At 46.3% G+C, this 19769-nt stretch overlaps 1 protein-coding gene across 1 annotated transcript in view; it reads right to left on the bottom strand.

The window, feature by feature from the left end:
• Nucleotides 1–19769, bottom strand: part of cog5 (component of oligomeric golgi complex 5) — an 89447-nt gene that overhangs the window by 9173 nt on the left and 60505 nt on the right. Inside the window, exons 12-17 of the mRNA XM_042079251.1 lie at nucleotides 15432–15636; nucleotides 11626–11787; nucleotides 11276–11375; nucleotides 4688–4798; nucleotides 3313–3375; nucleotides 981–1084 (exon numbers count right to left, since the gene is read on the bottom strand). Coding sequence (XP_041935185.1) covers nucleotides 981–1084; nucleotides 3313–3375; nucleotides 4688–4798; nucleotides 11276–11375; nucleotides 11626–11787; nucleotides 15432–15636 — 745 coding nt within the window. The remainder of the gene's footprint in view (nucleotides 1–980; nucleotides 1085–3312; nucleotides 3376–4687; nucleotides 4799–11275; nucleotides 11376–11625; nucleotides 11788–15431; nucleotides 15637–19769) is intronic.

The raw sequence follows: 19769 nt of genomic DNA, 5'->3' as shown, positions 1-19769 counted from the left end.
TTCAGAGGTCGGGCAGCACATCGTATCATCCATAGATCTAGGCACGGTTTAATAGTATAGGGACGTGGAGGAGAGGGGGAGCACAGTGTGTGTGTGTGTGTGTGTGTGTGTGTGTGTGTCTGTGTGTGTGTGTGTGTGTGTGTGTGTGTGTGAGTGTGTGTGTGTGTGTGTGTGTGTGTGTGTGTGTGTGTGTGTGTGTGTGTGTGTGTCTGTGTGTGTGTGTGTGTGTGTGTGTGTGTGTGTCTGTGTGTGTGTGTCTGTGTGTGTGTGTGTCTGTGTGAGTTTGAGGGACATAATAAAAGGCCCTTTCCTACAGGGCAAACTCCATGAGTTGCTAGTGGAGTTGGTGGTGGCCGGGGCGTAAACAGCGGCGCTGCAGCCAGCGAGGCGTGAGAAAGCCACCGCAGGACTACAGAGCCCAGCAGCCATCGAGCCACGAGACGCCCTTAAAAGCAAGCCGCCACAGAGAGCAGTGGATCGTAGGGAGTGGAGTCCAGGCGGGAGAGTGCAGTTGGAAATGTCATGCTTACATTTAGAGAGAAAGACACGGGGTCAGGGTCTGAATACAAAACACGATTAAGAAGCCACATGGGCTAGCGGGAACACACACACACACACACACACACACACACACAAACACAGACAAACATAGACACACACTGGAACACAGACGGTATGACTAATGACTTTGCTAGTGATTCATCACTTGATGGGCACAATTGATTGAGACAGGGAATTACTGCATGTGTGTTTAGAACATTGATGACCTCTGTGTATGTTTTGACAAGTGTTTGTCTAGGTCACTTTGTGTGTATGTCTAGGTCACTTTGAGTCTGGGCTTGAAGTCGAAGTGAATAAAAGCATCTGTGGTTTGTCTGTGGAGAATTGTGTGTTATATATACTGTATAATATTCTGACAAAAGTGTATGTGTGTGTGAGTGTGTGTGTGTGTGTGTGTGTGTATGTGTGTGTTCACTCACACAGAAAAGTCCTCCTGGTGCAGGGTGATAAGGATGGCTTCTATGGAGTCGCTCACGGACAGCAGCAGAGGCTGGACTGCGTTGACCATCAGGCTATGCACCCCCTAACCAGAAACACAGACAAGTTAACACACACACACACACACACACACACACACACACACACACACACACACACACACACACACTGTCCATCAGAGCTTACACCTTACACTTGTTGACTAACCCCCCAACAACACACACACACAAACCATATTCCTCCACTTCTTCAACACTGTATGACAACAAATTATTATATAATTATTATAGTTATATTATACACAAATCTACATGGCATATATGATAAAAACATCCCTCCCCTTTGATTCTCGTCTTCAAGAGGAGGATAGCATTGTGACCGCCTTGCACATGTTCACGGGTCAGCATCCCCCTACGACGCCCCTGATTGGCTCAAACGGCCGGTTGCATGGCAACATGGGAGTCTGGGTGGCGGTGCTTAATCTTGTCGTGTGCGCACATGTGAGCGGCTGATTTGGCTGACATTTGCTGGACCATCCGCAGAACATCAGTCTGGCCATCACGCACCTTCACCCCGGCTGTTTGTGAGAACCTGTGCATGTCCGTGTGTCTGTGCATGGAGAAGTCCATAAGGGAGGTGTGCCAGTAACGTGTGTGCATTTGTAATTGGTGTGTTCTTGGGAGTGGGCATAGGCCTACGGCATGTATTTGGAGAGATGACTGATGTGTGTTCATATATTTGGTGGGGTTCTAGTGTGTGTGTGTGTGTGTGTGTGTGTGTAATCACGCCATGACGTGTGTGCCACACAGGCCACCCCCTGACGCCCCTGATCCGCTTATCCCCTGTACCATCTCTGTGCGGAGATCAATGGAAACTCAATAGGGCTCCTCCTCCGTCCCGGGACCCCCCCCGTCCCCACCCCCTAATCTCCTGCAGCCCGCTGATTAAGTGATGGCCCCCGCAGATCTCCTCCCCGTCCACTGCTGCCCAGCGAAAGTTAATGCATCCCCTACCTGAGGCCTGTCTGCCCGGTCACTCATCCATCTAACTTTCCTGTATTGGTCCATATGGACCAGTGGACGTCAACAACATTCTTCTGTGAACTTCCTGCTTTACTGGGGACCTCACTGATGCTAACTAGTACTACCGTAATTTCCTAACTATTAGCCACGGCTTATACATTGATTTTGAAAAAAATTCTTCAGCTATGAGGTTAATACACGGGGGCAGTTAACATGGTATTAATAGGGTTTTGTTTCTTTTAACTGGCATAAAACACTGTCCTGCGTCTTATACACAATGTGGCTAATACACAGGAAATTACTGTAATAATAAGCACATGAATGCAAATTATGTCCATAGTTTATTTATCAGTAATGTAACAATCACTATTGAATAAAACATGCTAGTGGCACCTCCATCATTTAATAGACCTCCTACTCTGTTTGTCATATGGGATACAGGGTTGTTGGGAACAGGGATGTTTATTGTAGGGTCTCTAATTCTACAGGCCTGACTGTGAGCCCATGATCTCAACACTTGGTGGTCACCTGTTGTCTGACTTTGCAGTCGGTGAGGTGGCGCACTAGCGTGTGTGGCGGGGGAAGGTGGGTGACCTTCATGGCTGACCTTGAGTGGGACGAGAGCACCTCCAGGCCTTTAGGTGATGGGCACCTGTCTCAGGCGTCCAGTTGTGTATTAAGGTTTTTAAGTGAATCCCATTGTGGAGTATCATGGTGTGAGTGAGGCGAGATGTATGGGTGTGTTTAGCGACGAGCACTAGAGCTATACTTCGGCAAGACAAACTATTGAAATGATCAAAACTGGGAGACTGGGAGATTTGAGAGTGTTTTTTTGTTGTGTGTGTCTGTATGTGTCTGTGTGTATTTGTGTGTGTGTGTGTGTGTGTGTGTGTGTGTCTGTCTGTCTGCATTTCTGTGTGTGAGGTGAGTAGTTAGGGTAGAGTTTGTTCTTCTGATGGCTAATCTAAGAATTCTGTGCAGCTCAATGTTTACCTAATTATCTCTCTCTGTCCAACATGTCGGTGCCTGTGTGTGTGAGTGTGAGTGTGTGTGTGAGTCTAGCTGAGTGTAACTTCCACACTACAACATAAGCGACATCTCCATCAGTATTCTGCCATTTCATTCAATGAGCTTCCTCACATAATACACTTAAATGAAAACCTAACAAAGGAAACAGGCTCATCTCAGTTCTATCTTAGAACCATATAAAAGGGTCTCCATCAGTGCACACTTTTTGTTCTCTCTCTCTTTCTCTGTTTGTGTGTGTGTGGGTGACAGTGTGAGACTATACCTCCAGAGATGCAGTGAGAGCTTGTTCTGCAGCAGGTGGGAATGCAGTTTGACTGGATATAACCTGGGACAAGGACACACACACACACACACACACACACACACACACACACAAACAAACAAACAAACAAATAGTAATTAAAGATATGAATTGTTTCTAATTACCATGGTTGAAATTGGAAAGCAATGAAAAATACCATATGATAAAAAGGAATGAAGGTGCCAAACAGTGATAAAGAACACCTTATGAGCCAAGTTAATGAAAAATAGGTTACCATACTTTGGCCAACATCTAAGAACTATCAGTCAGATCAGGCATGAAAAAGTCTATATTTTCACACCACATAAATAAATTGGCAATTCTATTTTGCTTAATGCAGCTGAGTGACAAGCCTGCCCCCCCCCCCCCCCCCCCCCCCATTTCAGAGAAAAAGGTTCTTAGTGGGCTAATCGGCAACAGCAGAGATGAGAGATGGCCACTTCTGAGAATTTGCAATTTTTTCGCCAAAAACATTCTGAGGGTGAAACTTTGATCAGCCACCACCCCCCCCTGCCAACACACACACCCCACCACTTGCAGCCTCCCATGATTAAATCTCCCCCTGCCAGGCAATCTCTCTTTATTACAGCGTTAATCAGGCGACCTGGGGGGGGGGGGGGTTCCCAGGCAGCTGTATGTATTTTTAATGCTGTTTGAGGGTGGAAACACACACACACACACACACACACACACACACACACACACACACACCCTCCCTCCCCTCCGCCCCTCTGTTTGCCGCGGCTGCTGTGAGTTACGGCTGCTCATAACCACTGTGTGATGACGGGGTGCCATGGAGTCTGCAAATGCCTGCACAGAGAGAGAGGGACTATGGAAGAGTGAGCCCTGTCATGGGTCAGGGGTATGAGAGAGCTAGCTGTGAGGATTTCTCTGTGTGCGTTTATCATGCCGCTCTAAGGGGATCCTCTATGGCCAGAACTTCACGGTCATACATACGGTGCTATACTGATTAACTGCATTACATTTGATCAGATCTAAACAAGTGGGATTAGTGAAATCATCATTAAGTGTAGATTTGCCTTCATGATACAGAGGGTCCACTACTATACACAAACAATTTCAAAGACTTAAAGAATGATGAACTTTAGCTCCATTGAATGACAGAAATAAAAAAAAAAAAAAAAAAAAAAAAAAAAAATATATATATATATATATATATATATATATAGAGAGAGAGAGAGAGAGCGAGCGAGAGAGAGAGAGAGAGAGAAAACAAATACAGAGAGAGGGCTCTAGAGACATAAATCAGGTGAAGATGCCAGTGTGCATCTCTTGTGATGGCTGCTGTCCACCAGATGCCCGTCTGGACGCTCACCTTGGCCACAGCCTGCTGGAGCCGATACAGGGAGTTGACCACGCCCACGTTCCTCCTCTGGCCGTCAGTCAGGGGGCCAATCACCTGGCTGGCTTCTCCCTGGGTACTGAGCTGAGAGAGAGAGAGAGAGAGAGAGAGAGAGAGAGAGAGAGAGAGAGAGAGAGAGAGAGAGAGAGAGAGAGGAAGAAGGTGAGAGGGATGGAGAGAGAGGGATAGTGATAGAGGTAGTCGAGGAAGGGGAGAGGGGGGAGAGTGGGAAGGTGAAAGGGATGGACAGAGAGAGAGGGAGTGGGGCAGAGAGAGAGAGAGACAGAGAGGGGGCAGAGAAATAAAAAAGAGATACAGAAAATAAGAGACACACAAACGGAGAGGGGGAAGACAAGTGGGAGGAAGAGAGGTGAGAATAACAGATAGAACAGAAGAGAGAGAGAGAGAGAAACAAAGGAAGGATATAAAGGAAGGAGGATAGAGAGTATTCAAGCCAGTGATGGGAAGCAGAAGCGAAGAGGAAGGAGAAATGGTGAGACAGAGACAGAAACAGACAGAGGGGGGAAAAAACAGGAGAGAGAAAGCGCATGAGCTGCTGTGGAGTAAACATGAAGGCCAGCAGGATCAGGTCCTTGGCAGTGCCAGGGGACAGGGGGGCAGGGGTCCACACGTCAGACTCCAAGGTGGCAGGCCCACCCGGGACATGCCAGCCAACTGTCACCATGGCGACTCCACGCAGGCAGAGACTGGCGCTCGGGTGGAGTGAGGAGAGAGGAGAGGCGTATCTGTTGCCAGTCACAAGTCGTCTTCATGCGCGTGGGCGCACACACACACACCTATGCATTTCACACATCATAGTACACAAACACATGAAACACATAGTTGCACATAGGCTACATAATTATTCACACAAACACACACATACGGGTCATTCCATGTCAAATCTGATAAGATTGTTGCTACACCGTCTCAGATTTCAAACCTTGTCTATATGAATGGGTCCCTAAACCAAGGCCTGTAAAATATTAATGCTCAAATCCTATGCCTTTTAGCCCTTGATATCAGTTTGACAGCCTGATAAACACATTATCTGGGAAGCAGGGTTTGGGCATTAAAGGCATCCTATGCTATTTTTTCCCTTAATATAACAGCTTTGAAGTTATTTTGATGCTATGCTAATTGGGAGAATGGCATGCCTTACAAGCCTTACCCTATCCGTCTACAGAGAACCAGCCTTGCCACTTTCAAAGACAACAGAATCGCTATTTAGAGCACTAAATAGCGATTATGTTGTCTTTGAAAGCTTCTCTTATTGATGCATTGAACTGTAATTTGGATTAACACCTGCTTTTACAAGGCGGAAGTATTTAGGCGCAGAATAGACGTGCGCTTTCAGGAGCAGTTTTTGTACATACCGCAGAATACATAATTAGGCGCTCTTTACTCTTCCCCTCCCATCTCTTTACGCTAAACTCCCACTTTCCCCTGGATCCTCCCATGAATGCATATGCATGACATGAAAAACGCAATTAACCATGTTCAGCTCCCGCGACAGGCAGTTTGCGCTTTTACATCATTGCGGCCTGTTTCTACATACCTCGCAATGATTTTACACGCACATTGCGAAACAAATACGCCTGAAGTGGGCGCAAAAGCGTTAGTACATCTGGCCCTCTATGATTAAATGTTGAAGTTTTCTCATATGGATTTTCAGGTTCTTACTCGCTCCCCCACATGTCATTTTTGTCCTATGAAAATGACTAAAATGCAACTAAACTGAGTTTTATGTTGTGGATACCTCAAATATGGGCACATTAATAAAGTATTGTAAGTACATGTATAAGTATAGTATAAGTATATATACAATTTTGATCCCGTGAGGGAACTTTGGTCTCTGCATTTATCCCAATCCGTGAATTAGTGAAACACACACTAATCCCTGCGCAGTGAGCTGCCTGCAACAACAGCGGCGCTCGGGGAGCAGTGAGGGGTTAGATGCCTTGCTCAAGGGCACTTCAGCCGTGCCTACTGGTCGGGGTTCGAACCGGCAACCCTCCGGTTACAAATCCAAAGCGCTAACCAGTAGGCCACGGCTGCCCAGTGTTTGCAGACAAAATACTGACTGATGCCATATGGGTATATGGCACTGTAAAAGCCAAAGAAAATATGAAAATATATACACACACAAAATATTTTACAGGTCTTTGCTTTAGGTCCTAAACAATAGGTAGGACAAAACCTTAGATGGTGCAGTAGCCCTTTTTCTGGATTGTGTTTGACTTGACACACTATGGCTCACAGAGGCACACCGCAGGGCTTTCACTCCCTGGAACAAGCGCCAGCACAAACACACAAACAAATAAACAAACCAACCAACAAACAAATAACCCCAAAACATTTGGAGGCTTGAGAAGCAAACAAAGACATGGCAGAGGAGAGATGAAATGCACGAAGAAAAGAAGAGAAGAAAAAAAAAAAAAAAAAAAACACCGCCACGGGGCGTCATGGCAACAGACTTAAAATGGCACAGCAACAGTTAATTATCAGCAGGAGGCAGCAGGAGTGCAGTGGAGAGTGTGTTTGTATGTACATGTGTACGTGTTAGTGTGTGTGTGTGTGTGTGTTTGTGTTGGGAGAGGGGGGGGGGGGGGGGTTGGGGGGTTAGGGTCTTCAGGGTGTAAGCTCCTTCACACCTGGGGCTAGCCTATATTTAACCAGCACGGCACAGTGGGCCAAAGGGGGGTGCACTAGTCGCCTAACGAGGACAGTGCTCAGGTGAATCACCAGAGAGAGCGAGAGAGCGAGAGAGAGAGAGAGAGAGAGAGAGAGAGAGAGAGAGAGAGAGAGAGAGAGAGAGAGAGAGAGAGAGAGAGAGGACAGGGCGAAAGGAGAGATATGCAAGAGAGAGAGAGTGAGAGAGAGAGAGAGGACAGGGCGAAAGGAGAGATATGCGAGAGAGAGAGAGAGAGCGAGAGAGAGAGAGAGGACAGGGTGAAAGGAGAGATATGCGAGAGAGTTAGACAGCGAGAGGGTAGAAAGAGAAGGGAGAAGAAAGAGACCGGCTGTGAAATTGAGACAGAGAGATGGACCAAAAGAAAGAAGACGAGAGAAAGAGAGGAAGAGGGAAAGAGAGAAAGCGAGAAGAGTAGAATAAAGGGGAAGAGAGAGATAGACTGAGAAAGAGAGAGAGAGAGAGAGAGAGAGAGAGAGAGAGAGAGAGAGAGAGAGAGAGAGAGAGAAAAAGAAGGCATAACAAAGAGGTAGAGGAAGAGAAGGGAGACAGAAAGAGGTTGCCGCCACACACAGCTCGTGTGTGTCCACTGTCAGGTCTGCGCTGGAACTCCAGGCCCTGAGTGATCTAATGAGAGGAGTCTGGCTGGGCTGAGACAGCCAACCCACCAGAGGGCTCAACTCCCTGATCTGCCCCCGGCAGTGGAGGCATAGGAGACAGGCCCAGCGGCCTATGGGGGAAAGGTCAAGGTGGAGGAAAGGAGACAGCACTGGTATATAGTCTTGGTTTACAATGGCTGAGAGGCTGAATCTTACTGAAAACTACATCTGAAAGCATTGTGTGGGTTGTTTAAGATATGGAGTGGCATTATTTAATCACCTCCCCGTGTAGTTATTTAATGACCACTGGATCAGAGATGCATCATGGGAAATGTCCTGGGGGAGAGGACCGGGGAATTGAACCAGAGGGGGGTGTGCGAGAGACGGACACTCTAACCACGGGGGCCGCAGTGCTCCAGAAGAACACGACGCCACGGCCATTTTCGCAGCGTGGGGCCCCCCGCAGATTGAGGCGGATTTAAAAAGCAGGAATTATTTTCCCAGCGTGAGCGCCGGGCGGAGCAGGTTAAAAAGCCCGGGCCCATTTCACATTTCACTCGGCCAGATAGAGAGCAATAAGCAGATGGTATTCACTACTGGGCTGCAATCTGCAGCTCTGCAAAAAGCCAAATGCCCATCTACTATTACGTTTAATGGACCATGTCAGGTTTTAGAACACCTGCTGTCTTTCAGTAGCACCACAAATTCTCTTTTCGTTTTACATTATTAACTACATTCAATAGAGCTTAGAGGTACATTTTTAATAGGTTCCAATGGTTTATTTTACTTTTGGGGATGTTCACGGCTCTTCTAGCATAACTTCATTTTTTTCTTACTCACGCAAGACTCAGAGCAAGTACACAAACTGCTGTGGCTCCAGTGGCTTTAAAGGAGAATTCCCGTGTGATATTGACCTGAAGTGTATTGAAACATGATACCGAGTGTGAACGTATGTCTCATAGCCCATCTCGGCTTGTCCCCTGCACTCCAAAATCTGGCGCTAGTTAGCCGATGCTACCAACAGCTTTTTCAATAGTGGTGCTTCGGCATCGGGCTAGCCATGCAAATAAATCACTGTTTTACACCCATTTACGAGGCTCAATGTATCTCCACACTTCATTGGTAGACTTCTGAGGGCCCTGACATTTAAAACGAGACATTGAGAACTTTGAAAAAGCACTGGTAGTTTACTTACAAGACGATTTATACAGACAGTATCTTCACGAAGTTTAGCGTTTGCAGCCATCTTGAATTTAGTCACGATAAGTCGAGCAACGAGTAAGAATGAACAGGTATGATAAGGGATCAGATGCCAAAAATAATTCAGTGGAAATGCATGGATTCCAATTTCTTCCAGTAGCAGCAACTGGAATCCATGCATTTCCACTGAATTATTATTAACTAGCGCCAGATTTTGGAGTGCAGGGGACAAGCCGAGATGGGCTATGAGACATACGTTCACACTCGGTATCATGTTTCAATACACTTTAGGTCAATATCACACCGGAATTCTCCTTTAATGCTAAATTCTGATGGTGCTTACACAAGGCCAAGCCATTCATCTCCCTGTGGCAGCGATTGTGACCCAGGGGCAGTGTCCCGGAGAATACTACGGCAGGGACGTCCAGCACCCGTTCACCCCCCCTCCCCCCACCACTACCTCCACCACCTCCTTCCCAATGGGGATGGCCTCCTGCTCGGGGGAGTCGATACAGCATCTGATGTCGGCTGAAGAGAGAACGAAGGCCCGCGCCGCAAATCAATGTCCGCACAGGGTGAAGGGCAAGAGCGAGCTGTTCCTCAATCAGCCGTCGCCTCCACACCCAGAGATAAGTATAATCCAATCACACCCTGATTACGCCAAAACGGGGTCAATCAGGCGAGACACGGATTTACCTTCAGCGGGCCCAGCCTGTTGGGATCAATGAGGGGAGCTAAAGAGGGGGAACCTGGAGTCAGGTTTGGGTCAAGAGAGGGATAGACAACTTGGAAACACTTTACTTGATAGATTGGCTGCTACCATAATTTCACCCACTTATCAACATGAAAGCACCCTCTTATTACTGATCTGTAAAGTAAGGTGCTACGGAAAACTCCCATCTCTTGGTTAAAATGAAATGGACATGGTTACGACAGCAGGATGATGACAGTCTGGGGGATGGTGGGAGGGCCAAATGCCTTGCATACACGTCATCTGATGCTATGGGAGCTGTGACAGAGTATTGTACTGAGGCAGTATGTTACGTTTACATTACATATTCATTTAGCAGACGCTTTTATCCAAAGCGACTTACACATGTCAATTATATATGTATGCAGTATGTATGTAATGATTGTCTTATTGCCAAAGAGAAATACTACACATCCTGTTTGCTGCCAGTTTGATACTTCCACCGACTAATTCTCTCAGAAGTCACGTAACTGTGGCAGGTACAGTGTTTTATTATGAGGACAAAACTAATAGATACAAGAGAGAATATTCGGATGACCTCGTTGAACTACGAGACAGAGCTGGATCATGTTCAGGGACATGAAGCGCTGTGTTTATTGATTTCGGATCGCAGCTCGAAACACCGACGTCGTGTGTGACGCAGGGAGGCTGACCCACTTCTTATAAGAGTGTGTGTAATCGGAAACAGGCTCCGATACCATGGAGCCCGATCCGTTAGCGTCTACGGGAGGAGATGAGAATAGCAGGCAGACCGGTGTCTTACCAAGCCGTAACTCTAAACCCAGTGTCTGTGGCTCCGTGAGCCTTCGGAAGGTCAGCTGCACTCGGCCATCTGCTGAGGGCACGGTGGTGGTGGTGGTGGCGGTGGCGATGAGTCTGCCTGTTCTTCCCGTTCACAGCAGGCGGAGTAAGCCTTGGGGCAAACTCATTCACACTTAAGTGTCACTCGCACAGACGGCACTTTTACAACACCACCCCACACACATCTACTTGGCAGGGCACGTCATGGCACCAAGTCAGCCTCTCTTAACAAAAGCAAAGTTAGGATCTTCATCTTGCCTTTCAAATGGGCAACATTACATCATTGATAGGAATGAATCATATAAACTCTGTGACATTACTAAAATGTACTAAAATGCATTGGAAAAATAATCTTCCATGATATTTCCATAAAATGTCTTTTGCATTGGGGAGTTGTGGAGTTTCAAGAGGGAGGACAGAATTGAACATGAGCATGACGCGCATGAAAAATGAGCCGTACTGGACGAAAGCAGACGACGTGGATGAGGGCCACGACACACGGCATACGCCACACTCACCAGCTGCTCGCACTTCACACAGAAGAGCTGCACCGTCTTGGCGGAGTTCCTGGCCACAGCCATGGTCAGACTAGGATCCACAGAGGCCACGTTCAGCTCACTGAAGGGGGCAAAACAGTAGCAGCCATGTGTAGGACATACTTAATGAATTAACGAGAAAAAAACAAAACATTATGAAGGCCATGCTCACTGAAGGGATAAAACAGCAAACAAAACATTAAAAGGAATGTGCTAGAAATATTTCATGAATAAAAAAAAAAGGTAGACATAAACATAGTCAAGTGCATGTGTCATCTGATCCCTCATGCTTCAGGTTGGGTCCAGGAAGGGGGATAAGAGTGTCCTCTCACCTGGCTATGGTCTTGATGATGCTGTCCAGCTCGTCGTTGGAGGGGGGGTTGCGCCCCCCCTGTGGGAAGACGAGGTTGATGGGGTCAAAGAGGCGTGACAGGGACTTGGAGAGGTAGGCAGCCTCATAAGGCTGGAGAGAGTCCTTCAGAGCTTTCTCTGGGCTAAAACACAATATGAATTACTGAGCACACATTCAAAATGATATGTAGCAATTACTGAGCACACATTCAAAATGATATGTAGCAATTACTGAGCACACATTCAAAATGATATGTAGCAATTACTGAGCACACATTCAAAATTATATGTAGCATTTACTGAGCACACATTCAAAATGATATGTAGCAATTACTGAGCACACATTCAAAATGATATGTAGCAATTACTGAGCAAATTACTGAGCACACATTCAAAATGATATGTAGCAATTACTGAGCAAATTACTGAGCACACATTCAAAATGATATGTAGCAATTACTGAGCATACATTCAGAATGATATGTAGCAATTACTGAGCACACATTCAGAATGATATGTAGCAATTACTGAGCATACATTCAGAATGATATGTAGCAATTACTGAGCACACATTCAGAATGATATGTAGCATTCATAACAGATGACAGATGTTAGCTAAAGGAATGACGGAGGCATAGACAAATCAACAGTGGCATGTGACATCATGTTTAGTGGCATGTGACATCACGTTTAGTGGCATGTGACATCATGTTTAGTGGTAGGCCTACACAAACAATGTTGTGATATCATGTTTAGTGGCATGTGACATCATGTTTAGTGGTAGGCCTACACAAACAATGTTGTGACATCATGTTTAGTGGCATGTGACATCATGTTTAGTGGTAGGCCTACACAAACAATGTTTCAGAAGAAATCGAAATGCAAATCACTGCATTTCTGTAAATCACTGATGCAAAATGCAAATCACTGCAATTCCTATGATGCTATACAGTACAATAAGGACAAAGGAACAGCAGGAATATTTGCCCGCCTTTGTTTGCTTCTTACGAGATGATTAGTTTTCCTCAGATGACCCAACTCTGCTTGATGTGATTACACAAATGTGCTTGTGTGCTGTGCGGTGCGGTACGGTGCGGTGCTGCACTGTGCTTTGCACGCGGTCTTCAGTCTCTCATTGGAGCGCTAATGCACCCAGGCTCATGGTTCAAGAGAGTCTGTCTCTTTTCCTCACTTAGCTACAATTAGAAGCTGCCCAAGGGGCACTGGATTTGCCCCAGTCCCTCCTCCCCGTTCACCACACCACATCCCCCTACCCCACCCAAGCAGTCTCCCCGCGTTACGCTCACAAACACAGACAGATCTGCGGTCGAGCCGCGGGCTCTTCTCCGAGCTGCCGCTGCCACCATTTTATCATGCGAGGGGCGTTATCCAGGCGTGGCACGCTTTGATTGTTAGCCGTGGCGAGATGATGAAAGCGGTGGCCAAGAGACGCGGTGCTAATTGGGGAGCGTGGCGTCTTCAGTCGCGGCACGCTTTCAGGCACAGAGGTGGCGAAAAGGCTCAGACTCAAAGAGTTCCTTTTCAACCATGCCTCGCCTCTTCCATCAACTCTGTTCATCCCTTCTTTAAATACGTCCTTCTTCTGAGTATCTCCCTCTTTTAACCAGCCTTGCCATTTCCTTCCTCTACCTTGGCTCACTTTGCTTTTTCATTGTCACATAGAGCATTTTTCTCACTCCTCGCTGTCTCTGTCTGCCTGTGTGTGTGTGTGTGTGTGTGTGTGTGTGTGTGTGTGTGTGTGTGTGTGTGTGTGTGTGTGTGTGTGTGTGTGAACCTTCAGCAGCCTTCAGAATAAAAGAGCCTCACAAGGGCCTTTCAACTGACTGAAGCAGAAGTCCGTGGACAGTCTGGTGCTGGTGCCCCTTCCTCCCAGCTCAGAGCCGCCCTGTTGCACATCACATCACATCACATCACATCACCGCTAAGCACCACACACCCCCTAACTATGGGCTCAAGACCGGCTGACCCCAAAGGGTCATCTAAACATGGAGAGGAAAAAGAAGAACAAGTGAACCATGAGGTAGAGAGAGAGAGAGAGAGAGAGAGAGAGAGGGAGAGAGTGAGAGGTGGACATAGAAAGAAAGAGACAGAAAGACTGAAAGAGCGAGACGGTGAGAGAAGAAAAAAGAAAGGAAGCACGAGAGAGGGAGGCAGGAAGATGAGAGTGCACAGGGGTCATTAGAGGGTGGACGAGTGAATGGACCAGTGAGGGAGAGGAGGATACTGTTACAGGATACAGGAGGAAGCATCAAGCAGGAGCCTCACATTTAGACCGATCCAGTGGGAGAGACATTTTGGTTTGAGGTCAGAAAGTCGCAACAAGATAATGACATCACAGGTTATCTCCTTGGCAATAGCTCGGGGGGAGGGGGGTGTTAGGTAGGATGGAGGTGTGGGTGGGTGGTGGGTGTTGTCAGGGTCCACAAGGCTCCTCAGCGGTCATTATCTTGGGCTCAGTGGTTGAGTGGATGGACATAGCGACTCACGTGATGCTCTCACCAGTATCTACCTCAGAGAAGCTGTTTTTCACCCGGTCAAAATAGCCTGAACATAAGACACGCATTCCTCTGACCTGAAGGTGACCAGAGGCAGAGACAGCACTAAATAACAACAGTACGGGTCAGAGGCTTTCTTATGTTGAGTGACAACTTGAGAAATCCACCATGGCTCTCTCAAAAGACCAGGGAGAGGGTCACACTATAATCAAGCCGCACTGCACTGCGTGGTCATTTCTGCTCACTTTTCCTTTCTCCTCTCCTCAACGCTCTCCATCAGTCTCGCTTCTCATGTTCAACCCTTCATTCGATTGTCGCATTTGTCGGATGAACGAGCGTGCCAAATATCGTGCTTTCTGCCAAGCGAATCACCTTCACCTACACTACAACCCCACAGCTGGGTTCACTCCAACACCCGTCTCCCTTTAGAAGTCTGCTGACTCGGCACTATTTCAGGACGCGCTCACTGCAAAACAGGGTTGCCCTACCCTACCCCTTGCTGCTTGCCAAACTCGATTGCCATTCTGCTCACAAAACCACTTTTGACAGTTTATGATGAGGGGCGCTGGTGGCATGGGGCCTTAATTGCCAGTTGCCTGCTGCGTTAAAACATCTCAATGAGAGTTTTTCAGGATGTGTCTGTGTGTCTGTATGTCTGTGTGTGTGTGTGTGTCTGTGTGTGTGTGAAGGGGAAGTGGCGGAGGTTTGAGTGGTGAGGCGGAAAATGAAGCACTCGATTGAGATTCTCGGCGATGTCTCTTCTGTCGTTACAGACCTCTTCGGCAAAATGGCTCTGGTGGGCTAAATTAGCTTCCGCAGACACTTAACACTTGGCACTCGGTGATGATTGTGCTTTCAGGGAACAGATTAAGCCTGACAGGAATCCCCAACACTGTAGTTTTACGGCCGAGATACGGCATTGACAAGTTGATGGAGTTTTTACAACGTCGTTTGTTAACTGCAGGAACACCCAGGCAGGTTACGAGGCCATTGAATTTAAATTATGGGAGCGATTTTTATTATGCTTTATTATATCTTATAAAGCTCAGATGGAAATTTCAATAAAGTAAAACTTGGTAAAATACCACATGATGTAACACATTTTGAACAAGAACAGTACAACTGAGCAACCACCTGACCTCAAATTTGGCTGTTTCACTGTTTGCCTGCATGTGTATTGTATGTGGGCGTGGAGGGTGAATGACTGGGTGTTAATGCAACGACCTCAGGTGAGCCTACATGGGGAATGAGGGATAAGGGGAGCCACTCACTCGTAGTCCTGCTTGGTCTGGGTGAAGAGGTCCTTGGAGTCGGTCTCCGAGGTGGGCAGGTCCATGGACAGCTCAAGCCCTCCCTGGGTGGAGAACGCCCCCTGGATGTTGGTGTTGTACTGCTGCAGGCGCTTCCACAACTCGTTGTACAGCCGCAGTAACTTTGGGTACTCGCCCTCCAGTGCCTGCTTCAGGAAGGTAGAGTCTGTGGAGTGGGAACACACACACACACACACACACACACACACACACACACACAAACACACACAGAGAGAGAGAAAGAGGAAAAAGGTAAGAAGGGTTTCTTTTGCTACAGAGGCTGAGATGGTACCAATCTTCAGGAGACAAGAGGGAAGGAAGCCGAGAAATGTGAAAAAGACATGGCACACATATGCCGCTCTGGTTTATGTCCTTGGCCAAGAGATGAAACATCCTTTGTGTCACCCATGAATGATTAAGATGCCTTGTTTCAGTCCCTCCGGACTTTGTGACCAGTGAACCTGACATCTAACAATGTCCTGGTCTACATCAGCACACAGTGGACACACACACACACACACACACACACACACACAAGGCGTGAATCCCTGCCTGTTGTCCCCTGTGCAGAGGGGCAGAGGGGACGTTTGAAAAAAGAGAAACAAACATGAGCAACCTACAAATAAAATAAGACCTGTAGTTCCTGTATTCTAATTCCTGCTCTCCAGAATACAGAAATATAAAGGGGAAGGAGGGGGGGGGGGGGGGGGGGGGAGGGGTTGAGCCTATGCATATGTGTTATAGTTACTCGGGGAAACAAATCCACTCTTTGTGCTCCAACGAGCTTGAAAATCTTGATTTCCATTATCCAAGAGTCCCCAGACAATGCCAGCGGATACGACAAGGAGAAACAGAAAAGGAGGATTTTTACTCCCTGACAGAATACAAAGGGATGAAAGAAACTCACCGGTGGAAACGCTTCTGAAAATACGACATCATTAATATGATAATGACTTAACTTTATGACTGATTAATCACTCATTATGGATCTTATGCAGGCTGTTGTATGGAGTTATTTTTTTTTTGGAGAGCTGTTTTGTGCAGTTGAATTGGTGCATGCATAATTGAACAGGTCTGGTGTTTAATGCCCATTTTAAAGGGATTCTTTGGACGTTAAATGAGCTGTTGCCACCGGGCGTCTTGCTGAAGCAGGATCAGCCATCTGGAAGCAAATGAAAATGTAAATGCGGACTTATTTCTGTCATGCCGAATGTGTGTGTGTGTGCGTGTGTGAGACGAGGGAGAATGCCACCATGATGGAATACTGATGTGATGGTACTGAGGCTTGGGACCAAAGCATGGAATAACAAGTCCCCCAGCAAGCGCGCTTTGCGTTGAGCTAGGCCTATAAACTGGACATCTGATGCATGAACAGGTTATGATAAAGAATGGCAAGTTGGTGTCTTTAAACATGACCACCATTACTACAGACAAGCCATCATGGTGCCAGTAATGAGGCTACAGAGAGCTGAGAGAACTATTACCATACAATAATATGTCATGCATAATAAGGAAGGGCTTTCAGCTGCGTAATAATGTCAAAGGCCAAAGTGAAGAATCTTTTCTTCTAGGATTCCTCGGTGGTGGAATAATTTACCTAATGCTCCTCATTCTAGCAATAGCTTTGGGATCTTCAAAAAGCATCTAAAGACTCAAACTAATTAATTAATTCTTCCATAGTCACAGTTTTTATCGTTATTGATATTATTCTGTTGAAGTATTGGTATTTTTAATATATACAACAACGAACGAAAGCAGCAACAGAAATCCAGCAACAAAGCTGCCTTTGTGCGCAACAAAGAGGCTTCTTTAGAGCCCTGTTGACGTGGGCTCTTAGCAAACCTGGTAGCCTAATTAACCAGAGAAAGAACCAAAGCAGGAATTAACAACATCACCACCAGAGCAGCCTTCATGACCATTTCATAGGGTTTTCAAACAGGCACCTTCTGTCTTCGGTCTTTCTTTGTAATGTAATATTTATTGATGTCATTGCCATCCACTTTAGACAAAAGTGTCTGCTAAGAACTATAAACATAAACATACATCAAAAGGCTGTACCAACACGAAATGCTTTGCTATAGTACTGTACAGTAATGCCTTATTAAAGCTGTTTATTCATAATGTTGTATCAAACTGTAAACTGAACTCAAATAAAAAATGAGATCAATTTTCTACTTGATTGCACTAGTATCCTTATCAATGCATTATTACAGGAGTTGTGACCACATGTACCATAAGTCATGAGACTTACTGTATGACTGTAGGGAGTATGTGTGTGGCTAATTCTGAATTTTTTCCAGTTTGTTAGGGTGTTTACGGTAGATACAAAGTGACAAAATTATTTCTGTGGCATTTAGAATAATTTGCTAATCTGCAGCTATGTTTAGACAAAACAGCAAGCTCAGTTCTGTTTTAAGCAGGCCCGTAAGGACGGTCTTTCAGCTGCACATTGTGGGTAAGGTGACAAAAAACACCCAAAGAAAGGAGGGTAGGGAGTTTGATAAAGGAGGGTAGGGAATGTGTTTAAAGCAGAGTTAGAAATTACCTCCAAATTACCCCCAAAACAAGTGGAGCCTGACAGGTAGTAATGCAGGGCCTGTCATGATTACTTTTTATTGACCAGGGAAAGTGCATTGAAGATTGTCATTAACTCGCGATAACATCTGGCCCAGATCGATGTATGTGTGTGTGGGCGGGGAATGGCGTTTAATGGATGGGTGTGTGTGTGTGGGTGTGTGTGTGTGTGTGTGTGTGTGGGTGTGTGTGTGTGTGTGTGTGCGTGCGTGCGGATGCTGATTTCAATGCCGCCTTAAATTGATTTAAGGTCCGGCGAGACTGGAAGGGGAGGTGACGGTTTGATGAAGGTCCTCCGAGTGGTCATTTATTCCTCCAATGAGCCTGCACTGATCAACTTTCGCCAGCAAATGTTGATTGTTCTCTTTTTTTGGTGCCACAGAAAGAGGGACACAAAATCAACTCGACCATGCTGGGTCACACAAGGAGCTAGGCGTGGTGCTTACCTGTTTTGGATCATGACAGTACTACAGTACTTTACGTCTGGACTGCAGACGGTTCCCATATACATCACATATAATAACGTTAGCTGGGCTGGGCTAGCATGCAATACCACCATTGTGCCCTTGAGCAAGGCACTTAACCCCAAGCTCTGTTATGAGGAAAATGGCCTATGTAATGTAATTGACATAAATGGATAAAAGTGTCTGCTAAATAAATACATGTACATGTAAATGTACTGTAAATAATAACACATTTCAGATTTTGTCCCGGAGAACCATTGTTGATCAAATTGCCAAACAACAACTGGAGAGTAAACCGTTTAAAGACCAAAAGTTGTATTCATGCTGTATTCCTGTTTTTCTGCTGTATTCCTGTTCCTACATTTTCTGTTCCGATAACCAGATAATCTGTCTGGTTCCTCTGAGGCCACAAGAAAACAGCAGAAATATGAGATGGCTGGTTATTAAAAATAATAACACACACACACACACACACACACACACACACACACACACACACACACACACGAGAAAAAGGCAAGCAACACAGACAGTGTGTTTACATGCAGGTAGAAATATTGGCTCCATAAGGCTAGTGAAAGTAAACATGCGTGTGGACACACACACACACACACACGCACACACACAAATTCACAGACATGGAAAAAAAACACCCAACACATCCTCCTCCTCACCTCCAAATAGAAACAGGGAAACTACAGGGAAGTAACAAAATACACATCCCCAAGCACCCCACACACATCCCTTGCCAAGAGAGTAGGGGAGTGCTGTTGGAGCATGAATGTGTGGAGAAGCTGGAGAAGCTGCAGAAGCTGGACAAGATGGAGAAGATGAGAAGAGCGGCCAGGCTTTTGTCAGGAAAGAGAAGAGGAGAACGGTGACGCAAGAAGGGTGTGGGCAGAGATCAAGCGCTGGACACATCAAAGCAGACGCGGCCGACTCCAGAAGCCGCTAAGGCCAGGAGCGAGGGCGCCAAGACGACGACAGGAGATGTGGCCGAGCCAGATGCAGACTGTATGCAGAAGGGCCATACACACACACACACTCTCTCTCTCTCTCTCTCTCTCACACACACACACACACAGCTCAAGCGGTCCTAATCCCTAAAGCAAACACACTGCCTATTAGAGCCTACAGCCTATAAACAGTGACTGATAAGGAGCACAGTAGCTGACCTACAGTGTAACTGAAATACTTACAACAGCCAAAACAAGCTACAGATGAACTCAACATAACTACTAACTTGTTTATTTATCTTGTA

This window comes from Alosa sapidissima, chromosome 22 (assembly GCF_018492685.1).
Source record: "Alosa sapidissima isolate fAloSap1 chromosome 22, fAloSap1.pri, whole genome shotgun sequence".
Lineage (NCBI taxonomy): Eukaryota > Metazoa > Chordata > Actinopteri > Clupeiformes > Clupeidae > Alosa > Alosa sapidissima.
Note: the sequence above shows the minus strand (reverse complement) of the source record. Positions and strands in the feature narration are given on the sequence as shown.